At 55.2% G+C, this 23,451-nt stretch overlaps 1 protein-coding gene across 1 annotated transcript in view; it reads left to right on the forward strand.

Annotated features, from left to right (window-relative positions):
* Nucleotides 1-4,988: 4,988 nt before the first annotated feature.
* EHMT1 (euchromatic histone-lysine N-methyltransferase 1) overlaps nt 4,989-23,451 on the forward strand; it is a 75,209-nt gene continuing 56,746 nt past the window's right edge. The window contains exons 1-6 of the mRNA XM_014529696.1: nt 4,989-5,141; nt 7,490-7,559; nt 8,241-8,797; nt 16,001-16,172; nt 17,533-17,669; nt 17,892-18,080. Coding sequence (XP_014385182.1) covers nt 5,004-5,141; nt 7,490-7,559; nt 8,241-8,797; nt 16,001-16,172; nt 17,533-17,669; nt 17,892-18,080 — 1,263 coding nt within the window. The 5' untranslated portion in view covers nt 4,989-5,003. The remainder of the gene's footprint in view (nt 5,142-7,489; nt 7,560-8,240; nt 8,798-16,000; nt 16,173-17,532; nt 17,670-17,891; nt 18,081-23,451) is intronic.

Below are 23,451 nucleotides of genomic sequence, written 5' to 3' on the forward strand. Positions count from 1 at the left end.
TCCCCCCCCCGTTGGCTGCCATGGCTCGGTGGTTGACCATGGACCTATGAACCAGGAGGTCACAGTTCGATTCCGGGTCAGGGCACATGCTGGGGTTTTGAGCTTGATCCCCAGTAGGGGGCGTGCAGGAGGCAGCCGATCAATGCTTCTCTCATCATTGATGTTTCTGTCTCTCTCTCCCTCTCTCTTCTTCTCTGAAATCAATAAAAATATATTTTAAAAAAGTCTCCAGTGTGATTAGGAGCGTGGTCTTCTGTTGATGAGGGAGAAGGGAACACATTGCCCGGGTTTTCTCCGCTTAGTCTAGTCTGGTGGCCACCAGATGGCGCCGTTGCTCTTGTGAGCCACAGCCGATGGCAGGTGCAGCTCTCCTAGCAACCGGGGCGGTGTTGGCGGGGTTGCAAGAACCACCTTTTGCCACTTTAAGGTGATCTGCTGTTAAGCAAAGTGCTTAACAAAGGGCCGTCTTCTCTCAAGTCCGGGCGGCCTACGGAGAGGAAGACCTCGGAGGATAGGGGCTCTTCCCAGCAGCCATTTGTGGAGCATCTGTACGTACCTGTACGGATGTGCTGCCCACCGGGCCTCGTGTGCTCACAGGCTCCGCCCCTCTCTGCGGCTGCCTTTGTGTTCCTGGTGTTGCACACGGGATTGCTGCTCACGTTCCTCTTCGATCTGAGAAAAGGAGCAGGCTTCTCCCTTTTCTTGGTGTATAACTGACCTCCCGCCTTCAGAAGGGAAGGTGCCTGCAGGAGAGACGGCTGTGGAAGCTGCGCCATCATGGGAGGGGGAGGAGCCTGGTGCTAGCCGGGGCCCTGAGGATGTGCAGGGCCTGTCCTGAGGTCAGGTCACTCCCTGCTGTGGGGGCCGTGCGCCTGGACTTGTCCTGTGGCCTCCCGGAGCCTGGGCTGCTCCGGAGACCTTGGGCAGCAGTCGGCCCGCAGGGGAGCTGGGCGGGCAGCTGCTCCACGGGGCGGGGCGCAGGGCCCATCCTCAGGGAGTGGCCCCGCCATGGCCAGTGTTTCACAACTTCTTTCTCACATCCAGACACTTTCAGGCTGTTCCTCATGTTGGTAATTGTGTGAGGTATGTATCGATGGAGGGTAGAAATGACAAAATCACTAGGAGTCTGGTAGCGCTCCCCACATGGAACAGAGCTTGTCTTTGTGGTGACTTGGTATTTGCTCAGCCCCAGCATGTGCAGAGCGCCTGGGAGTTTGTGGGTCCTTCCCTGACCCCATCGTCCTCAGGAGCCTGTGGGTCTGGAGCGGAACGACCTTGCCCTGGAACAGCCTGGAGCCCAGTGTCTCTGGCTCAGGGCTCGGAGAGGTGGGTGAAGAGGGAGGGGCCGCGAGGAGAGCGTCTGAGTCCTGAGGGACGACAGCGACGCCACAGCCGCAGCCACAGCCCGTGTCAGTGGAGGAGCCGGGGGAGCCTCTGTCCTGATCAGGCGGAGCTGCAAGGAGCAGGTTCCAGGAGCTCCAGGAAATGAACCAGGATTGGGACCTGCCGGCCTCTATCAAGGGCCATTAGGATGAGAGACACGAAAGGCCCGGCAGCTCTCCGCCGGCCCCTCCCCTCCCAGGGCCTGCACTGCAGCCTCACCCAGGCTCCTGCTGGGCAGACACCCAGAAGCGCCCTGACTCAGCTGGGCTTTTCTTCTGTTCTCTCTGTCTTGCTGTCCAGCTCAGCTGGGGGCCTTGCTGGGCAGCCGCCTGTGTGATCTGAGTGCCGGAGGCATCTGGATGCCAGAGGCCTGTGCTTTACAGTTCATTGTCATCCTCAGGGACAAGGGCAGTCCCCGTTCTGTAGGGCATCCCCGTGAGGAGGAGGCAGGTGGGGCAGGCGCAGCAGGTGGGAGCTGGAGAGGCCACGGGCGGCGGGCTTTGCGGAAGAGGTGGATCTTCGCGGATGAAAGCAGAAGGAAGACATGCTGTGGCCGAGGCTCCAGGGCATTGCTCAAGGGAGGCCCGCATGAGGCGGTGGACTCATTCGGGTGCTTGACAGGCCAGAGCATGGGCGTGTCAGGGTAGGGTCAGCAGGCTTCTGTAAATGGCTGGGTGTGTAGGCCTCCAATTGTCTGAAATGCCTCTTCTTTTTTATTTCTGTCAGTTAAAAAGCGTACAAAAACGATTCTTCACTGGTGGGAGTGTGGGTTTGGGCTAGATGAGGGCAGTGGGCACGGTCTGCCCGCCCTGGCCTCCCCCGCGCAGCGCCCTCCGTGCTGTGCCACGGAGTGTGAGCCCGAGCTCAGGGTCACGGGGACCCTGTGTGTTTTAAGGAGACGCTGGTGAGGTCACAGCTGTAGACGGAGAATTAACTGCAGAATGGATGTTAGACCGAGAGGAGCGGCTGGAGGTGGGACTTTAGGGACGAAACAACTAAAATAAGAAGGTGGGGTGGAGTGGAGAAGAGGCGCAGGCGTGGGGCGGCGAGGGGACGCCTGACGAGGGCGTGCGTGGCCCTGCCGCCGTGGTGACAGCACTGGGAAGAGTAGGTGTCTTCAGTACCAGGCTGGTGAAAGGATAGATGGCAAACCAGTGTGCGCCGTAACCGCGTGTAAAACCCTGTCGGCATGCGAGGTGCTTACTCGAGGTGGTGGGATCGTGGGTGATGTTCATTTTTTCTTATTTATACTGACACCCCTTTCCCCATGGCATTGGCTGGAGCCCCCAGTGTGTGGACCAGCATTAAGCAGAAGCAGCCAGTGGGACCTCCTTGATTGGGACCCAGTCTTACAGGAAGAGCATTGAGCATTTCTCAGAGATGCGCTTTATCAGGGTGAGAGTTTTTTTAATCATGAGAGAATTTATCAGACGCTTTTTCTGCATCTATTGAAATGGTCATTGTGATTTTGTCCCATATTCTGTTAATATTTGTTACATTGGTTTTCAGACGTTAAACCAGCCTTGGCTTCTGTAGTTTTGTTGTATGTCTTTGACTTGCTCTGTTTCCTGTGTGAACTGTGCTCACAGAACGAGTGGGGAAGTGCTGTTTCTTTGTGCCAACCCGTGATTACTGGGGGGTGGAGTATGCCTGCTGGCCATTTGGGAATGCCTGTTCAGTTCCTTTGTCCATCTTTTTGTGGTTGTCTTTTTTTTTAATTGATTTGTACTTGTCTCTTCCTTCTAGAGTTGAATAACATTAAACCTGTTTATTGTACCAGCCACACGGTGGAGCCTGTGTGTGACGGGGTAGCTCACCGTGGACGGGAGTGCCCCACCGTGGTCTCTGAGGCTCTGATCGGAGATGGGTTCAGATGGGCACTAACAGCCTGGGTGGCATCCTGTTCACACGTCTGTCAGTCACATGAGTATGTGTGGATGGCTACACACAAACGAGAGGCCCGGTGCACGAAAATTCCAGGGGTCCCTCAGCCCAGCCTGCGCCCTCTCTCACACCAGGAGCCCTCGGGGGGTGTCTGACTGATGGCTTAGGCCCGCTCCCTGCTGGCCCTACCCCCCACCAACGGTCATTCCGCTGTTTGGTCGATTTGCATATTAGGCTTTTATTATACAGGATGTTATAGTAGTTGGCTTATGAGTAATTTTTATCTTTTAGTTTTTCCCAATTCCCCTTACTTAAATTTAAAAACTATAGAGTAATAAATGAATTTTTCTTTTGAAAACCAAATCCTGTTTAGGCAGGATCTACCCTGCCTTCTCTCACCCTTTCCAGCTCTGCCCACAGCTTCTATGAGGGTGAGTCTGGGGGATGGCCTTCCAGAAATACATAGGATCGTTCTGTATACGAGTCATTGTTTTTCTGTCCATAGAATTGTTTTTCTTTTGAAATACGGTCAAACTTAATAGAAAAGTTGCAAGTGTCATGAAAAGTTTTTATGACCCATTTGAGATTAGGTTGCCTCCTAGATGCCCTGTGCCTCCTAAATAATGTCAGTGTGTTTCCTGCAAAGACACTCTTACCGAACACAGCATAGCCACCACCACCAGCAAAGTAATATGTATTTTCACAAGTATATTTATCTGCCGTGCTGTTAGCAGTATTATGCCGTGTGCCCTTGTTACGGTGCAAATGCCATTTTCTGTTGTGTTGTTCCATAGGCATCACTCCTCTCTTTTGAAGTAGCCTTCCTGACGGCACTGGCTTCCTTGAGGAAGTACCTGCCTGCACCTGAATGTCTGAATGGCTGGGTGGGCCCCTCTCAATCCCCCCCTTCCTTTATTGTGATAAAATGTACTTACACGTACGTTTTCATCATTTTAACCATTTTTAAGTACTGTCTGGTGGCGTTAAGCATTTCACAATGTTGCACAACCATCATCACTGTCTGTTTCTAAAACATTTCACCCCCCAGAAACTCTGTACCCGTAGAGCAGTAACTTCCCTCCCCTGCCGTCTACCTACTGTTTATCCGTCCGTCCCGTGTAAGTAGCACTTTACAGGTTTTGTCATTTCCTGTTGCTTCTCTCACTTAGCATGATGTTTCAAGGTCCGTCCATGTTGTAGCCTTTGCCAGAAGTTCGTGCCTTTTTCTGGCTGAGTCCTGTCCCCCCGTCTGTCTGTACCACATTTTCTTTCCCTTCCTCTGCTGAGGGACACGAGTGTTTTCATCTTCTGACTCCTTTGCATGATGCTGCTGTGGACATTTGTGTGTAAGTATCTGTCCAAGTGCCTGCCCAGGGGTGGAATTGCTGGGTCATTTGGTAACTTTTTTAAACTTTCTGAGAAACTACCAGACTGTCCCATAACAGCCGGATCTTTTGCGTTCCCACCAGCCACGCACGACGGTTTCCGTTTGCACAGCCGCCCCACACTGGGGTGGCCCCACACTGGGGTGGCCCCACACTGGGGTGGCCCCACACTGGGGTGGCCCCACACTGGGGTGGCCCCACACTGGGGTGGCCACACACTGGGGTGGCCACACACTGGGGTGACCCCACACTGGGGTGGCCCCACACTGGGGTGGCCACACACTGGGGTGATCCCACACTGGGGTGGCCTCACACTGGGATGGCCCCACACTGGGGTGGCCCCACACTGGGATGACCCCACACTGGGGTGGCCCAGCGTTTGATGGCAGCCAGTGGGTGAGGCGCCGCTCCTGTGGTGCTTGTGATGGGCCGGCGCTGCCCAGCAGCCGTCCTCTCCACTCGGACCGCCTCTCTGCCTCCTGGGCTCTGGTGGGTTTGTTCCTTCCTCCTGAATACGGGAGCTTTAACATCCTTCTCTTCCCATGACACATACATGGAGCACGTTCACTAAAAGTTTACAGGAAATTGCTGATTCTATTGAAATGCAAAATAGGCAGAGCTAAATGAGAAGGCTGGCAGAACTCGAAGAATTTGGAACTGGCATAAAGTGAGAATTGTGAAAAACACCAGGCCGAATTGATTGCTCAGGTGCCAGAGCATTACAGGGAAGCGCCTTCTGTTGACGTCATCATGAAGTATTTCTGTGCCTCGACATTTCTAATGGCTGCTTGTCATTAAATGATCTTTTCCAGTCAACTTTGTTACTGTGGGAAGGAGTTTTTACAAGAGGAGAAAAAGCTGGCAGCGTGAGCGCCAGGCAGACGGTCTCTGGAGAGGGCAGGTGTCACCAAGCTTGATTTGTCGTCAGCCAAATTGAAGCGGTCGTCCTCTCCAAACCCAGAGGAGACCGGTGTGGGAACCAGGAAGTGGGCTTATTTGTGGTGGGAAGAGATGTGTGTGACTGTCTCCACTTCGAGGACAGCCAGACTCCAAGTCCACGGTGAGCCCAGCCTGTTCGCACAGCCCTCGGGACCGACGCCTGCTCTAGCTGACACCAACCCCGGCCCAGGCCTGGCTAGTTTCTGTGCTCTGCAGACGAGGCGACCAATAGCACCGCTTCTTGCCGAGGGGGCGGGGCCATGCTTTCCCGGTTCCGAGGCACCTGGCACATCCCAGGTTCTGGTCAGGGGACGGGGTGCTGGCAGGGTAGGTCCTCATTCAGCTGCCCACCTGGGCACGGGCAGGAAGGGTGCTGTGGCCGTTGTCTGGCATGGCCATCTGCGGCCATAGCGCTCGTCGACTATGTCCCGGGGGCCAGCACGTCCCAGGGCAGAGGGGATGGCTTTCCTGGCCTCTGAGCCGAGCACTGGGCCGGGGCCCCTGCAGGCTCACACATGCGCACCTCTGGTGGTTGAGGCTGGTTCTGTGGCCGCTGACCGGACGTCCCCCGCAGCCTCTCCTGTGGTCTGGGCTCCTCACAGTGTGGCTGCGCTGATGTCAGTGCCCAGCCTCCGACTCTAAGGGGCGGACACTGGCCACAGTTCCGGGCCAGGCAGGTGCAGTGGCCCGTCCAGGGATACTCCCCTCTGGAGCGGCGTCAGCGTGGCTGTTGGCGGGCCGTGGGCATGGGCTCTGTGCTGGTTTGGCCGTCAGTCTTTGGAAAACGGGGCCGAGAGACCTGTCCAGGCGAGGGCAGGAGGTAGACGCTGGTTTTCTCCTTTGCAGACAGGCCAGGGGAGGGTTAAGTAGCAGATGAACAGAGAGTTTGTTCCCTTGAATGTAAATTATGGAGCAACTGTATATTAATTGTGTTTTCCAAATTTAGGAACTAACTCCTTTTTCTGCCAAGGGAAGAAACAAAAGGACAAAAGAGGAAAAAGGAAATCTACCAGCTGTTGAAAGGGTTCATTCTCTCCCAACCCCTTGACAATGAGCTAGTGAACTGCTGCGTTGGGAATAGCTTACCATTAGGCAGTGGGCGCAGAGCGCTCTCCATCGCAGGAGTGTCCTGGCCGGGAGATGCGTCCGCGTGTGAGCCCCCACTCGCGTGGGCAGCGCTTCTCCAGGGACGAGGCCAGCTCCGGCCCAGGTCTCGGGTGGCGGCGTCTAAAGCAGAGAGGAGCAAGGGGCAGCGCAGGACTCGGCATCTGCTGTGGCTGGAACCACACGTCTCGCTGCCTCCTGTGCTGCTGCGGGACGTGGCCGCCCAGTGAGGAGTCGGTTACACACGTGTCACGCCCGTGGGTCATGCCTTGGGTTCTGGAGCACTCAGTGGGAACCTGGGGTCTGCATCATCTGGCCCCCAGAGGCGCATGGCACTGCCTTCTCATTCGTGGCCTTGCAGTGGCCACTGCGGTGGCTGGAGGGCCCGGACAGAGCCTTCCGGGTCATGCTCATGTCTCACCAGAGGCTGACCTTCCCGGCCATCCCAGGAGGCCGCCGCGTGGGCCAGCCCTGGGTGACTCAGGGTGACCTCACTTACCGGCTCTGTAACATAGGTTGTTGGACATTTGAAACTCGGTGGGTCCCTGTCACAGCAGAACACACTCTGAAATCCTGGTGCGAGCACGCACGCTGCTTGTTACAGTGGCTCCATAGCCCGGGGCCGTGCGCCCTCACCTGTCCTGACCCTCCTCCCGCAGGGCCCGCGCTGTCCAGCCACCACAGTGACTGTCCCCTGGGACATGGTTTGGGTTCAGGACTCTATCCAGAGAAGTCATGGTGGCGAATGGCTGGTCTGCCTCGTAGGTTCCAGTCTGACAGTTGTTTCCCTTTAGCAGGCAGTTCCGGCCAAGGGGGAGACCAGGCAGGACTGCTGCGTGAAGACCGAGCTGCTGGGAGAGGAAGGTAAGGGGGGTCCGCCCCGTCTGGCTTCTCCTCTCGCCCCTCCCAGGCACGCAGGCACACGCAAGGTCTAGGGAAAGAAAGCCTCATTGAGGAGTGAAAAGCAGCCCTTCAGGTCCCCCCGGAACAGCCAGACTGAGTGGTCATGGACCAGTTGCTGGCAGCTTCACTCACTCCCTCAGCCGAAGCCGCTCCGGCTGCACCTGAACAGTGCTGGGTGCAGGGGGTGCTCCCGCCAGAGGGCGCGCTGCGCGGTTCTCGCAGCCACACGCTGACGCTGCCTGCGTCTGGGACAAGATAAAACGAGGCTGGGGAAGCACGCCCTCCCTGGCTCCCCTCAGGCCTTTTGTAAATCCAGTGGTGAGTGAGGCCAGGGACTCCCCTCACACCGGGCCCTGAGCTGAGGCCGGGAGCCGCCAGACATGTCCGCAGCAGCCAACCACGTTGCATGCCTCCAGCCTTGTAGGGCTTCGTCCTCCGCCCCCTGCAGCCGTGGCCTTACCTTCTTTGGCAGCACTACCCTGGTGGTTCTCATCTGTATTTCCCTGATGATCTTGAGCATCTTTTCATGTGCTTGTTAGCCACTTGTGTATCTTCTTTGGAGAAATGCCTGTTCAAGCCATTTGCCTGTTATGGAAATGGGTCACTGATGTTTGTAGCATCTGACTCCCCCCTCTGTTGCAGAGCTCTCTATGGCTGCCGATGAAGGCTCCCCCGAGAAGCCGGGAGGAGATGCCTACGTGGCTGCAGACGGGGCCACCAACGGGTCCTGTGAAAGGAGTGATAGCGGCAGGCATGTCACCCCAGCTGAGCACACTCAGGACAATGCAAAAGCCAGCCCCCAGGAAGGTCCCAATAAACTGACCCGGATAGCGGAGAACGGGGTTTCAGAAAGAGACGCGGACGTGGGGAAGCAGAACCACGACCCGGCTGACGACCTCACGCAGACGGCTGTCATCGGGAGCAACGGGTACTTCCTGAGCAAACCAGCCCTGCAGGAGCCGGCCCTGCGGGTCCCCAGCACCTTGGCACCCTCCCTTCCCGGCCATGCTGCGAAGACTCTCCCAGGAGCGGCTGGCAAAGGGCGGACTCCCAGCGTGCTCTCTCAGACGCCAGCCGCCGCGCCAGCCAGGCCCGGGGAAGGGAGCAAAGACTCAGAGGACAAGAAGCCCGCGGCCCTGGGCGCAGATGTCAAGGTTCATAGGGCTCGGAAGACCATGCCGAAGTCCGTCCTGGGCCTGGTAATGCGCCCGTCGGGGCGGGGAAGGGGCAGCGTCCTTTGTCTTCTCTTTTGTTTGTGCCCTGGCAGGTGGGCGTCAGTGCAGGAAGGAGCAGGGCAGCAGTGGGTGGCCGCCTGGGGGTGGGAGGTCAGGAGATGCTGCTCACAGTCGGAGGGGCAGCGGCGCAGCGGGCCCTCAGCCGGCTCTCTGGGCTGTGCTCTGGGCGGTGCCTGTGGCCCGCGAGTAAATGCGTCGCGGACTCCACTCCTGCTCGGGCTGGGGACTTCCTTCCAGCCCTGAGCCCACGCCGTCTCCCCGGGCAGTGAGTAGACAGGAAGTGGGTGGGCCAGGGCCAGTGTCTCAGACGGAGGGACGGGGGACCGCACTGAAGACACGTCCAGGTCTCTGCCCTTGCACCCAGCCAGCAGCTGAGGGCTTGGTGCCGAGAATAGGCGGCACGTTCCCGATTCACGCCGAGCCAGTTGCCTTTGCTGCTGTTCCCACGTCTGCGAGCCCGCACGCCACCTGCACTCTGAGGGCCCGCAGGGCTGCGCGTCTCCACTCCTGTGGATTCAGGCTTGTGGGCACGTCCCCTGGGGTTTCTCGCACGGGCATTGCTGGGGAGCACGCTGCTGCCCGTCTGTCCGTCGTCCGCAGGGCCCTGTGCTTCCCTCTGGGCCGCCTCCCGATGGGGCCTGAGGGCCTGGCTGCGTGTCTCCTCAGCGCCAGGAACATGCTCCGTGCGCTGCTCTGTCCGTGGACATGGGTCTTCTGTCTTCTCGCATGGCAGCTCACAGGGTTCCAGTTTTGACATTTTTGCTGGTCATTTCCTATTTTTAATTTTCACCGCTACTTTTTTCATAGTGTTCTTAGCTATATTTTGTATTACTCTTTTTATTTATTTTTTTGTTAATGCTCACTTGAGGATATTTTTTCCATTGATTTTTAGAGTGGAAAGGGAAAAAGAGAGAGAGAAACATCTATCGGTTGCCGCCCCTACGCACCTTGACTGAGGATTGAACCCGCAACCTTTTGGTGCGCGAGGCGATGCTCCAACCCACTGAGCCGCCCAGCCAAGGCTTGCACACATTCTTGTCTAGACCTATGTTTTCGTTTCTCTGTGTTAATCCAGGAGCACAATTGCAGGATCATGTGGTAATTGGAGATTTAGTTTTATAAGCAATTGCCAAGCCACCTTCCAGACAAGCCATGGCATGTTACACCCCCAGCATGGGCTGAGCAGCCCAGTTCCTCGCCAGCGCTGGGGTTGCCGCCGTTTTAATTTTGGCTGTGAGACTTCGTTGTGGTTTAATTCTGCACACGCTGGTGGCCATTGTGTGTCCTTCACGCCCGTTCCTGGGTTTACCGCGTGTCTTGTGAGCGGGAGGCTGCGGACAAGAGCCGGTGCTGGGTCTGCGTCTGCCGACTCCCTGACCTGTGCGTGTCTTCATGCTCTCAGTGTCTCGAGGGAAGCTCTTCCTGTTGACGAGGTCCAGCCAGCAAAGGGGGAAGCTCCTCCTCTCATGGCTGACGCGTTCGGTGTCACGTCCAAGAGCTCACAAGCCCTAGGTCCCCAGATTTCTCTGGTTCTTAGGAGTTTTTACTTTCATGTGAACTTTAAATATAGGATTCATTTCGAGTTAATTTTTGTATTAGGTGTGAGGTTTAGATGAAGTTCATTTTTTGTGCCTACTTTTTTTTTTTTGGTCCACCATTATCAATTTCAAAATGCTTGTGAGAAATTTTACATCACTTATTTAATCTCCTCGAAAGTAGACTTTTATTCCATTCCCTCTTCCAGGTGTTTATTCTACCACATTTTTATTCTTGAGGATCTTTTGTCACCTCATCAGGTTCCTCTAGGGCAGTGGTTCTCAACCTTCCTAACGCCGCGACCCTTTAATACAGTTCCTCATGTTGTGGTGACCCCCAATTTCATTGTTACATATTGAACATAATTAAAGCATAGTGATTAATCACAAAAACAATATGTAATTATATACGTGTTTTCCGATGGTCTTAGGCGATGCCTGTGAAAGGGTTGTTCGACTCCCAAAGGGGTTGCGACCCACAGGTTGAGAACCGCTGCTCTAGGGAAAGAAAGCAATTTGAAATTTAATATCGAGTTTCTCTGACCATGTGCTTATTAAGTGTTAGCTTTGTTTGAATTGAGTTATTATGATTATTAGTATGCAGTTGGCTGCAACACATCATTTTGTTGGAAATTCCTGAACATTCTCCGGCTGGTCAGTTGTAGGAAAAGAGCATGGAAGGGTTTGAGGCTTGGAAACTATTTTCCTGAAGGCCACGCCTGCCGCTCCACAGCCTGGAAACTGCTCCTTGGGGTTCCTGTAGGGGGAGGAGGAAATGCCCGGCCAGGATGGCGAGGACCGAAGGCCCCTTGGATGTGGTGCCTCTGCTGCCCTCAGGATGGCCTGCTCCCCAAACCCAGTTCTGACTTGTTTGGTTTTCTTTGGAATCTGAGCTTTATTGAAAATTGTGAGTTTTTTAAAAAAAATTATTGATTTTTAGAGAGAGAGAGAAACATCAATTTGTTGTTCTACTTATTTATGTACTTGTTGATTATATATTAGTATAATGTGTGTATGTATATTTTTTATTTATTTATTTTTAGAGAGAGTGGGAAAGGACGATAGAAAGAAACATTGATGAGAGAGAAACATTGATTGGCTGCCACCTGCATGCCCCCTATTGGGGATCGAGCTTGCAAGCTAGGCATGTGCCCTGATCAGGTATTGAACCAGTGACCTCTTGGTGCATGGAATGACGCTGAACCAGCTGAGCCATACCAGACGGGCATTGGTTGATCCTTCTTGATTTAATATATATGTATATATTAGAGGCCCGGTGCACAAATTTGTGCACCAGTGGGGTCCCTCGCCTGGCCTGCGGGATCGGGCTGAAACCGGCTTTCCAACATCCCCTGAGGGGTCCTGGATTGCAAGAGGGCGCAGGCCAGGCCGAGGGACCCCACTGGTGCATGATCGGGGCCAGGGAGGGACGGGGAAGGTTGGCCAGCCAGGGAGGGACTGCGGGAGGGCTCCAGGGCATGTCTGGCCCATCTCGCTTAGTCCTGGTTGGCCGGACCTCAGCAGCAAGCTAATGTACCGGTCAGAGAGTCTGCCCCTTGGTGGTCAGTGCACGTCATAGCGAGTAGTTGAGCGGCCTTAGCACGTCATTAGCATATTATGCTTTTATTATATAGGACTAGAGGCCCGTTGCACGAAGAGATTCGTGCAATAGGCCTTCCCTTCCCCTGGCTGCCGGCAGCGGTTTTCCTCTGGCACCCGGGAACCAGGCCTTCGCTCCAGCCAGAGCCTTCAGTCTTCACGGCTCCGGACAGAGCCTTCAGTCTTTGCTCCTCCGCTTCGCCCCTGTGTATGCAAATTAACCGCCATCTTTGGGTTAATTTGCATATGCTCCTGATTGGCTGGTGAGCGTAGCGGAGGGACGGTCAATTTACATGTTTGTCTATTTGGTAAGATATTTTATTGATTTTAGAGAGGAAGGGAGAGAGAGAAAGAGAAACATCAGTGATGCGAGAGAATCATCGATTGGCTGCCTCCTACACGCCTGCAACCTGGGCATGGAACTGTGACCTCCCGGTTCATAGGTCGACGCTCAACCACTGGGCCACGCCAGCCAGGCATTGGTTGATTCTTATATGTGCACTGGCCAGAGTTCAAACCCACAACCTTGGTATATGGCAGTGATGGCGAACCTGTGACACGTGTGTCAGAGGTGACACGTGAACTCATTTTTTTGGTTGATTTTTCTTTGTTAAATGGCATTTAAATATATAAAATAAATATCAAAAATATAAGTCTTTGTTTGCTATGGTTGCAAATATCAAAAAATTTCTATATGTGACACGGCACCAGAGTTAAGTTAGGGTTTTTCAAAATGCTGACACACCAAACTCAAAAGGTTCGCCATCACTGGTATATGGGGATGACAGTCTAACCAACTGAGCTACCTGGCCAGGGCTTGGAAATTGTGTTTTAAGACAAGTCATTTCAATGATAAAATGAATGTTGCAAAAAATGTATCTTTGTAAGAGTGTAAAATGCAGGCGTTTGCAGGCCACACTTCTGCTGTCCCCTGGCAGCAGGTACCTCCACTGCTTGGGCAAAGAAAGTGGAAGTTTCTAGAAGGGAGCCTTTAGTCCTGCATTGAGGTCCTTGTTACCTTGGCCCGCATTGCAGCCCTATTTCTCTGCCTGAGTTGCACACACTGCAGGGGCGTCAGCACAGTGGCCCCTTGGCTTTCTCCTTCTATCTGTGTCACCACATCCCCTCCTCCCACGTGTGCCCCCGGAATTCCCCAGGTTCTGAGAAAAAGGTGCAGCCAGTTCGTGGAGCTCCCCGCCATCCTCAGCGCAGTCACTGCCCATCCTGTGCGGTCGCGCCCACTTGTCTGGAAGGAGCCGTGGTCTGTGCTGTGAGGGCTCACCCCCGCCGCGGAAGGTGGCCGCCGGGACACGGGCGGGTGGCGAGGACTGGACCCTGTGCCAGTTGGGGTGCCGGGTGGGGTCTGGGCCAGCCTGGTGCGGGTGGGCGGCAGGTGTGACGCAGGTGCGCTCTGGGAGTGCGACAGCTGTACTCTGTGGGGGCGGGGCTCAGGCTTGGGTGGGGTGCCCTGGACCCATCAAGGCAGCCTCTGTGGGAGGCAGTTCTTGGCTCATGTTTTTGCTTTTACAAATAATAGAGCCCTAATAAAATCGAGAATCTTGCTTTTTTTTTGTTATTTTTTAGATTTTCAAAATAACATCTTAAAGAATAGGTTTGTCCCTCAGTAGCCTGTGTGGCCGTTTCCCCTCAGGGTTTGCTTTCTCTAAGACCATGCCTTCATTTGTCCTCAAACTGCTGATTTGAGGGGACATCAGGAAGCAGAATGTGATGCCTGTGTTCAGTGACTGTTAGACAAACCTGTCAGCATTTTGCAGGGCGAAGGAGTTACATTGAAACAGTGCTCCCTGTGCCACGGCGGAGGGTGGAGGCTGTGGAAGGAGTAGCACTTGGATCAGGTGGGAGAGCATCCTTGATAGAGGGGTAGAGGGGTGCGCCAGGGGCCAGCTAGAGCCCGCAGAGTCAGCCGCCGCCTGGACCGTGACCCCAGGCAATGAAAACACACACAGCATAAAATACACCATCTTAGCCAGTGTTAAGTGTCCAGTTCTGGACATGAAGGACATTCACGGTGTGGAACCCCCATGAACCTCTCTAGGACCTTCTCATCTTCCCAGATGGACACTGTCCCCTTAAACACTCATCCCACCGCCTCCCCACCCCGCCCACTACCAGGGATTGTCTGTCTCTGTGGGTCTGACTCCTCCAGGGACCTCGTGTGTGTGGGACCCACAGGACTTATCCTTGGAGTCTGTTTCTTTCACTCAGCGTAATGTCCCCAAAGGGCATCGGTTGTAGCAGGAGCAGAAAGTCCTTCCTGCTCAGGGCTGAGTGATGTGCCGTGCGGATGGACTACAGGTGGCTTAGCCGTGCCTCTGTGATGTCAGCCCTGGGCTCCTGTGAGCAACGCTGCTCTGAACCATTGCGTACAAGTATCTCCTTGAGGCCCTGGTTTCCATTCTTACGGGTGTCGGCCCAGGAGCGGGACTGCCGGGCGGCCTGCCGTCTGTAGTTAGCTTTCCGAGGCCCCTCCACTGTCCCACAGCAGCTGCACCTTGCACATGGCCGCCAGCAGTGACCAGCTACAGTGTCCGCCCCCTCGCCAGCACCTGTTTTTCCTGTGTGTGTGTTGTAATTGAGGCGTAATGGATAATTTTATGGTGGTTGTTTTTCGAAAGTAGCCATTTTAATGGGTATGAGGTGCTATCTATCTCATTGTGAGTTTTTAAAATATATATTTTTTTATTGATTTCAGAGAGGAAGGGAGGTGGAGAGAGAGGGAGAAACATCAACGATAAGAGAGAATCATGGATCGGCTGCCTCCTGTACGCCCCCTACTGGGGATCGAGCCTGCAAACCTGGGCATGTGCCCTGACTGGGAATGGAACTGCGACCCCCTACTTCATAGGTCTGTGCTCAACCCCTGGGCCCCCGGCCGGGCTCCTTGTGGATTTGACTTGCGTTTTCCTGGTGATGGGTGAGGTTGAGCATCTTCACGTGCTGGGTGGCCATTGCTGTGCCTTTGGAGAAACGACTGTTCACATGATTTACTGATTTTTTAATCTGATTGTTTGTTTTGCTGTTGAATCGTAGAATTTTCATATATTCTGGTTAATTTCTTATCAGATATATGATTTGCAAATATTTTCTCCCATTCCTTGGGTTGCCTTTTCATTCTATTGATTGTGTCCTTTGATGCACAGAACATTTTAATTTTGAAAAGTCTAATTTGCCCATTTATTCTTTTGTTGCCTATACATTTGGTGTCATGTCCAAGAAATCACCACCAAATCCAGTGTCATGAAGCTTCCCACTGTTTTCTTCTAAGAGTTTTTGTAGTTTTAGGTCTTTGATCGTTTTGAGTTAATTTTTGTACCTAGTGTGATGTGAGGGTCCATCTCCATTCTTGTGTGTGTGGATGTCCAGTTCCCAGCGTCACTTGTTGAGGATGCTTACCTTGACTCTTTGTTGCACCTCCCGTGTGCGCAGTGGACCTGGTTAGGCTGAATGGGATTTAAGGTCCATCCCCCTCAAGGCTGTGGGTGGCTGTGGCATGACCGCAGGGCCGGAGGCTGGACGTCGGATCCAGGCTGCTGGGGCCTCGGCAGGCTGAGCACGAGGACAGGGTGAGGAGCTCTGTACACTCAGCAGAGACAGAGATGCGTGTGATTTTTCTGTTGTGCCATTTGGGGGTGCCGCTCAGGGCAGCCACGATGGACCACCCTGCAGGCACGATCGGAGATCCTTTGATGCCACCCATTGAGGGTACTTTTAGTCATAACTTATTAATAAATTGGGCTGGCGAACTTCTGCACAGGGCCAGGTGGAAGTACTTAGGGTTTTGCCACACGGGGTCACTGCTGCTGCTTCTCCTTCCCTTTAAAAATGTAGACACCGTTCTCAGCTCACGGCGCTGACCCGTCTAGTCCCCAGAGCTGGGCGCCACTTCCTCCCGCCTCTCACGGGAACTCATCTCGGTGGCGGGGCGTTGACCGAAAGGAGCTGTGCCGGGGGCCGCGGTCTCCGTGCGGCTGCTGGTGTGTCATTACAGTCACTGACTGTCTGTGTCCTGAAGCCCGCAGCCAGCAAGGACCCTCGAGAAGCTCGAGGTCATGAGGAGCCCGCAGAGGAGCTCAGCAAGGACGTTTCTGATTTTGGACGACAGCAGCTTTTGCCCCCGTTCCCACCCCTTCATCAGTCGCTACCTCAGAACCAGTGCTACGTGGCCACCACGAAGTCACAGACAGGTGAGGCCCAGCGTGGGCGTCTCTGGACACGTGTCTCCCACCTGCACCTGCCGAACCAGAGCCCTGTGTGACTGCGTGTGAGTGTGCGTGGGCGGGGGGGGGCGCGCTGGCGTCGGCGGGTCCTGGGCTCCCCTGGAAACCTGCAGCCTCCCCCCTGCCTTGTCAGTCTCACGTGAAGATGGCCTCCAGGACGGACTCTCACTGCCTGGTCGCCCTGTTGGGTGGAAGACGCTGGTGGGGGAACTCCCCGTGATATTGGGGGCCTGTGGGTGGAGGGTGCGGGGAGCGGTGCTCTGGCTCCAGCTGTTGTCCACCCCTTTCCTGTGGGCGTCCTTGCTCTCCTAAGCCTGCTTCTGTTCGTGCCGTTGGGGCAGTGGCTGAACATGTGGTTTTGGTTGGGCCTTTTAGGGCAGGTGGCTGCACGGTGGCCCCACCCGAGGAGGCTGGTGGATGTGCCTTGGGGTGGCGGGGGCTCGCTCTTGAGCTACTGGGACACAGTTCCTGCAGACAGGACGGCCCCCTTCAGTGTAGAAAGGCCCTTTGCACGAGGCCCGCGCATGTGGGGCACAGACATGCAGGTGAGCCCAGTCAGCCTGGTTGCGGGGGTGCGGCTGCTGCCCCCCGTTTTCCATAGGCTGCCTGGGGCGTGTCCACAGTCAGAGCAGTATGTCTCTTGGGCTTTAAAGTACTTCCGGCCGGTGCAGGGACTCGGCCGGCATCTCCGCGCCCGGTTCAGCACCGGCACAGCTGTGTGCTCCCCCCACGCGACTCCTGACCCAGGAGCCGGGGTGCAGACATTGGCCCCTTTGGCCTCTAGATACTTCAGTGTTGCTTCCTACAGTGACAGTGTAGTGTCCCTGGAAACAGGGCACTGCCACCATGGGGCGGTAGCTGTGCCGCGACTCCGTGGCCAGCTTTTGCCAGGTGCCCTGTGAATGCCCTTTTCAGCAAAGGAAGCAGTGTCTGTCTCTCAGTGGGTTTCAGAAACTTCTAAACCCTGGAACTTTAAAAAAAATGTTTGGTTCCAGCTGTTGTCCACCACTTTCCTATGGGCGCTGTCACCCAGCGCCCTCCTGCCCTTCGGGTGGTGGACGGAGCGAGGAGGAGGGTGGCGGGAAGGGCACTGTGCAGGGGCGGGGCTCTCAGGGTCCCATTTGCATCCGTACAGCTCAGTGTTTTATTGTGAATTAAACGGACGCCCGTGAGCGCCCCTGCCCTCTGCCGCCCGTGTCTGTGCTGAATATTGGTGGTCAGGTCTGAGAGCTCCCCTACCTGGAAAACACATTTGAATGGCACTTCTTTTTCTTTCTTTTCTCCTTTTGACTTTTTTTTTTTTTAGCTTCCTTGCCTTTTGTTTTAGCAGCTGCAGTGTCTCGAAAGAAAAAACGAAGAATGGGAACCTATAGTCTGGTTCCCAGGAAAAAGACCAAAGTCTTAAAACAGAGGACGGTGATTGAGATGTTTAAGAGCATAACTCACTTCACTGCCGGCTCCAAGGTGAGGGCGCGGCGGTGCCGTGTGTCTGTCCAGGACTGTCTGCGGCCGACAGACCAAGGGTGAGGGGGGAGGCCTCGGTCCCTTCTGAAGGAGCCCAGGCTCTCAGGCGCCTCTGCTCTAGGCCACGCCTCCCGTCCAGGTGGTGGTGGCGCCCTGCGCTGGGGGCTAGCAGGCTGTCCTGCTCCCGGCTCCGCGTGACGGATGTCCCCCTGCCCGTTCCAGAGCGAGAAGGACCTGGGCGACAGCACCCTCCACGTGAACGGGGAGAGCGTGGAGATGGACTCGGAGGAGGAGGACTCCGAGGAGCTGGACGAGGAGGAGGACCAGGGCGCTGAGCAGGCTGCCGCCTTTCCCACGGAGGACAGCGGGACTTCCAAAGAGAGTGCGTCGGGGAGTGACCGCACCCAGAAGGTAGGCCTTTCCCTCCTCGGGCAGGAGGCTCCGGAGTGGACCATCGTGGGCCTGAGAGTCAGCAGTGGGCCTTCTAGGCCGCCCTCAAGTCCCTGTCTGCGTCTGACTTGTGTTTTTGTTTACTTTTCTCGCATTTTAGATTAGTTTCTTTTAATAGAGAAGCGTGTGTCTCCCTGTGCCTGTTTATTGAAGGGCATGGATGGAGCGCCTTAGGCTCTGGGTGGACAGGACTCACTTGTGGCCAACTGCTCGTGGTGCTTGCTGCTGGCCGGTGCGACCCCTCCCCAGGGGCAGCCCTCCCCCCGCTGGGGAACTGACGGGAGTCCCTGTCCTCCTGGTTGGAGCAAGCAGCATCCAGGGCTGCCGAGGTGCATGCGATCGGTACCACCTGGTGTGTCCCAGATGCCAGGCGTGTCCTTGTTATGTGGCCACCCGAGGGAGGACCAGCTCTAGGAGGGGGCCGGGTGGCAGTGCGGTCACAGCCGCAGCATCGGGGCCCTGGCAGGCAGGAACTGCCTGCAGGTGGTCCGGGGGCTCCTCCCTGGCCAGGGTCTCCAGGGCCTGGGCGGGTGTGGTTTCTGAGCAGATGTGGTGTTCGGGCGAGCATTTGTGCGCTCTCAGTTCTGAGGGTAGACGAGGGGCATTGGGAGCTGGGGGCGTAGATAGTTGTGCTCTTACTGTGCCACGGAGCAGACTCGGCTGAGGACACTCTCGGTCACCTTTAAGCTGGACTGTTAAGCCAGCGCGGTCACTGCTCCGAGCCCCACTGAGCATTCTCTCCCGTCGCCTGTGGTTGTGCATCTGTGACGATGTGGCACCAGGAGCGTCGCATGGATGTGGGGGTGGGCGTCAGCTCCGGGCGGGCTCGTCCTCCAGCCCTGCCAGGGGCTCGCGGCCCAGGTCCTCATCTCCCGCTGGTCCTCCGGGGGCCTGGGTGCTGGTACACGGACTTGCACTGCTGGTTGTGGGTCAGTTGACGTGAGCTGTCTTCTAATACTGCATGGATTTCATCTTTTGTTTATGAATATTTGACATACAGAATTTATTTGGTGATAAAATGTAAAGTTAATGCACTCAAAATGGCTGAATTTTATGGAACCCATTCCCTCGAAATGGCTGTCCACATATGTCAATAGCATTATTGACTGATTCCCCCTGGCTGGTTTAAAAAGCGCCATTGTCATATACAGCGTGGCATACGAATTTGAGTCTATATCCGGATTCTTTATTTTGATCCAGATTCTCATCTTTAAGAGAGAGTCTGGACACTGAATCACTAGATGTGGTTATAAAGGGGAAACTACAGGAATGTCAAGCTAACAAAAGAATCGGGAAACAGTGGGATGAAAGAAGACACTGTGGCCAGTGGGAAACAAAACAAAACAAGACGCAGGGACGGCCTCCGTTAGCAGGACAGTGAGCAAAAGTAGACTGAACAGGGCCATCCCCGTGAGAGGCAAACGCGCCAGCCGTCCTGACGGCGCCCCGCACGCCATAACGGTGCCGGTCGGACAGCCCCGGGCTGTGTCAGACGGTGGCCATGGTGAGAGTGGGGACTGGCTCAGAGGAGACTGAGGGGTACGGGGCTGTTTGCAGGACTTAGTGGCGAGCAGATGAAAGGCGGAAGGCCAGAGAGTCCTGTGTTTCAGGGGCTCCTTGTGGAGACAGCTTGGGTTTGGGGTTTGGTGATGACTTCGTGACCCCAGGAATGATAAGGATTCAGTTTGCCTGAGTGTCCACCCAGGTCACCCCCTGAGCCCTGCCGCCCTCGTACCCGCCCTGCCTTGGCGCAGATGGAACCCTGCTGGGGCGTGTATCAGTGTGGCTCATCTCTGCAGTGTTATGTTTGTGGGATTTGTTTGTATTGTTAGTTCATTTTCATTGTTATATCACGGTGGTTTTTTAAAAATATTTTTATTTCAGAGAGGAAGGGGGAGGGAGAGAGAGATAGAAACATCAATGATGAGAGAGAATCATTGATTGGCTGCCTCCTGTGCCCCCTACTGGGGATGGAGCCCACAACCTGAGCATGTGGCCTTGATGGAATGGAACCCCAGATGCTCAGTCCACAGGCCGATGCTCTATCCATGGAGCCAAACTGGCTAGGGCTGTCATGGCGGTTTTTAAAGTCATCCCAGTTCTCTGAGACCCTCTCTGGCCATCTTGGGGTCAAAAGTATGACTGTAAAATGCTAAAATCGTAGTTGCCTTTTACACTGTCATTTATTGGAGCTGTGCTGTGGTTTAAACATTCTCAGTTTAAATTTCTGTGACAGAAAATATTAACGGACATAACACACCACAAAGGCGCTCTGGTGTTCCTAGTAATTTTCCAGAAAATGAGGTGGTCCCGAGACCAGAACACAGCTCGTGGAGGCCCCCCGAGGTGCCTGCTGGCTGCCCACGCGTGTCCGCCGCTGTGGGACCCGCACGGCTTCACGGGTCAGACTTCCTCCCCTTCCCGAGTGGCCCAGCGCCTCCTGTGTGTTCCCACTGGACGCCGCTCTGTGTGCAGCCGTGTGCCCCTGGGGTTGGTGATGCTCTGAAATCACTTGGTAGGAAGGGAGCCCCGCCGGGTGTTCCTCCCACGGCGCCGGCCTTCTCACTGGTGGGACCAGCGCTTGCTGTTTGGATTAGAAGCCAGTTTCAGGGCCTGGTCACGTGGCAGGCAGCTGGGCGTCACAGGCGTTTTGAGCGCGGGGTGGGGCGAGGTGCAACCCTCACTTTGTAGCCTGGGGTTGGAGCCGGGTCTGGTGGTTGGGGTCGGTCCTGCTGTGTCAGAGTCTCCTGTGGCCTCCCCGCCCCTGAGCCTTCGCCGGGCCGCGTGCCATCTTCCTCGCTCGCTGGTGTTTCCACTCTTGGTGCAGCATCGGACCCGGTTGTTCGGCCCGTTCCCTTCTCTTCCCTGTTTGCTCAGGTTTTCGATTTTGCCTTCTTTGCAGCTGTTGTGTGTGCAGTTACCCAGCGACCCTACAAAATCTCCTGCTCCTTCCTTCACGGTCTCTCACGGCACTTCGGGACGAGCTGGGCAACTAAGTTGTTAAGCTGCTTGCTTTAACTGGTGGTTTCATTGCTCAATCTTTGTTTGTTGTTGTGAATCCTCACCCGAGGATATTTTTTCCATTGATTTTTAGAGAGACGAGAAGGGAGGGGGAGAGAGAGACACATCCATTGGTTGCCTTTCGGATGCTCCCTGCAGCTGAGGTACATGCCCTTGACCGGAATTGACCCTTCAGTCTACGGGCTGATGCTGTAACCACTGAGCAAACCTGCTAGGGCTTATTGCTCAATCTTTTTAAAATAAAAAACTACCCAACGAAACTTAAAGATAGCACATTAAATAAGCTGACCGAAGATATCTGGACCCTACCAGAAAGGTTACTGTAGCACTCAGTGGTGAGCATCTTAAAGCATTTCTAACAGGAGGAGGAAGATGGGGAGGGCGGCCGCTGTCTCCCGCCGTGAACCCGCAGCTCTGGTCACCGAGACCTCGTGGGACGAGACCAGCAGGAAACGTTCCTGTGTGGAAGGACCAGAGAGAAGCATATGCTGAGGATGGAAGTGCCTCCCAATGGCAAGACCGCAGCTGGAGAAGGCAGGCAGCTGGAGCCGAGCCGCTCCCTGTGTTCCCGGCGCAGAAGCCAGGAGCGAGGCAGTGGCTGGGCTCACGACGGTCAGGCTGTGCAGACGCGGGAAACGGCGGGCGGCACAGCACGTGGCCGCTCCGTTTGTCCGGTAAAGGTCGTCTCGAAGCAGACACTTCAGTGTGGATCTTCGAAGGGCAAGACTCTGAGAAACAAAGCCACAGCATCTCACCTAAAAACTGAAAAGTATGATTGTAATGATGTAGTGTCACCAGTGCACTTGGCAGTACATTTAACAAGAAATGTTTGTTACCTGTGAGAAGAAAACTGAGACTTCTCTGGAAGCGGTTCAGAAAGAAGACAAGTGCGTGGAGAGACCCGCTGTGTGTGGGGGAGGACCAGGTGTGACTGCGTGCAGACCAGAACCCTTCCCCCAGGACCCACAGGAGCGAGGGCCGCGGTGCCGAGACAAGGCCGCCACCGAAACGGGCTTGTGAGGAGGGCGGGTGGGAGGGAGTGGATGGGGCCATAGCAGCCGTTTGTATGTAAGGACCGAGTTTATTGTAGGAATAGGGTTTAGATAGTCGTCTGGGGACCATGACAGTTCAGTAAATGTTGGAACAATCGGCTGATCTTTGGGGAAAAACAGATGTGGGCTCCTGCTTGATGGTTCCTAACAAATGTCACCTTTCCAGAATTGGATGGGGTGATGGCTGCACCCCGAACATAGTGAAAACCACCCCGTCGGACACTTTAAAACGATGAGTTTCCGGTTAAGTGAATCACTTCCCAGTGAAGCTGTGACTTACAAAAGTAAATTCGAGAAGATTTAGCGTCGACACAAATGCTGCCTGGTGGGAGGGGATGCTGGGACTTTTTTCTGATGGCCTGTGAGGAAGGCCTGGCGCAGGGCCAGACCCAGAGCCCCGAAGGGAAAAGGGGGAGAAGTGTGACTGGTCCAGGTCACACCTCCGAGTTTATGCAGGAACTCCAGAAGCAAAGCTCAGAGAACTCAACCCAGAAGACATCTGGGACGGTCAGCAGCCACCACGTTAGCATCCTGTGTGTAGCTTCCCACAATCGGTAAGAAAGCAAGAACCCAGTGGAAATGCGGATGCGGTAAGGCCCCGAGACCTGGCGGGGAGGTGGAGGACGCAGTGAAGCAGCGTCTGCCTGGGGCTGGTCCCGGACGGAGGGTCCTGCTGGCTCAGGACACAGCCGCCGTGTGGAGCGCTGGGTGCGCCTCGATGGGGGCTGACGGCATCACCACGTGCCCCCACGGAGAACCAGGCCAGCATGTGTGTGCCACGTCCCCGCCTCCAGGACCGGTGAGAAGGGGCACATGGTGCTCGCATGTGCTTTAGCGACTTCTACACCAACAGTGTGTGCGTGTGGGTAGAAAAGGATACAAGCAGCCAGAATAAGGTCTCTGTGTTGTTTTGATATGGAAAGAATTCCAAAACACATTTTTAATGAGAAGACATAACATTCACAAAACTGCATTTGACGGCCCATCATCTGACCAGACAGAAACGCGCTTTTGTGTTCAGGCCACGTGTGTGCACGGGCTGAAGGCCCTGAGCCGGACTGGGCTCTTGGGTGTGTCTGTGGGGGGAAGGGGTCATTGTCTGTGATTTGTAACCTCTGACACCTTTTCACTGTGTGTGCTCTGTTACTTTCCAACCGAATTCTACGCTCAGGACCACCAGGTGATGCGCCAGGCGCACTCATCTTCAGCGCTGACCGAAGGAGCACCCAGCTGTCGCTCGGGGCGGGGCAGGAGCGCAG

This window comes from Myotis brandtii, unplaced genomic scaffold, assembly GCF_000412655.1.
Source record: "Myotis brandtii unplaced genomic scaffold, ASM41265v1 scaffold691, whole genome shotgun sequence".
Classification (NCBI taxonomy): Eukaryota; Metazoa; Chordata; class Mammalia; order Chiroptera; family Vespertilionidae; genus Myotis; species Myotis brandtii.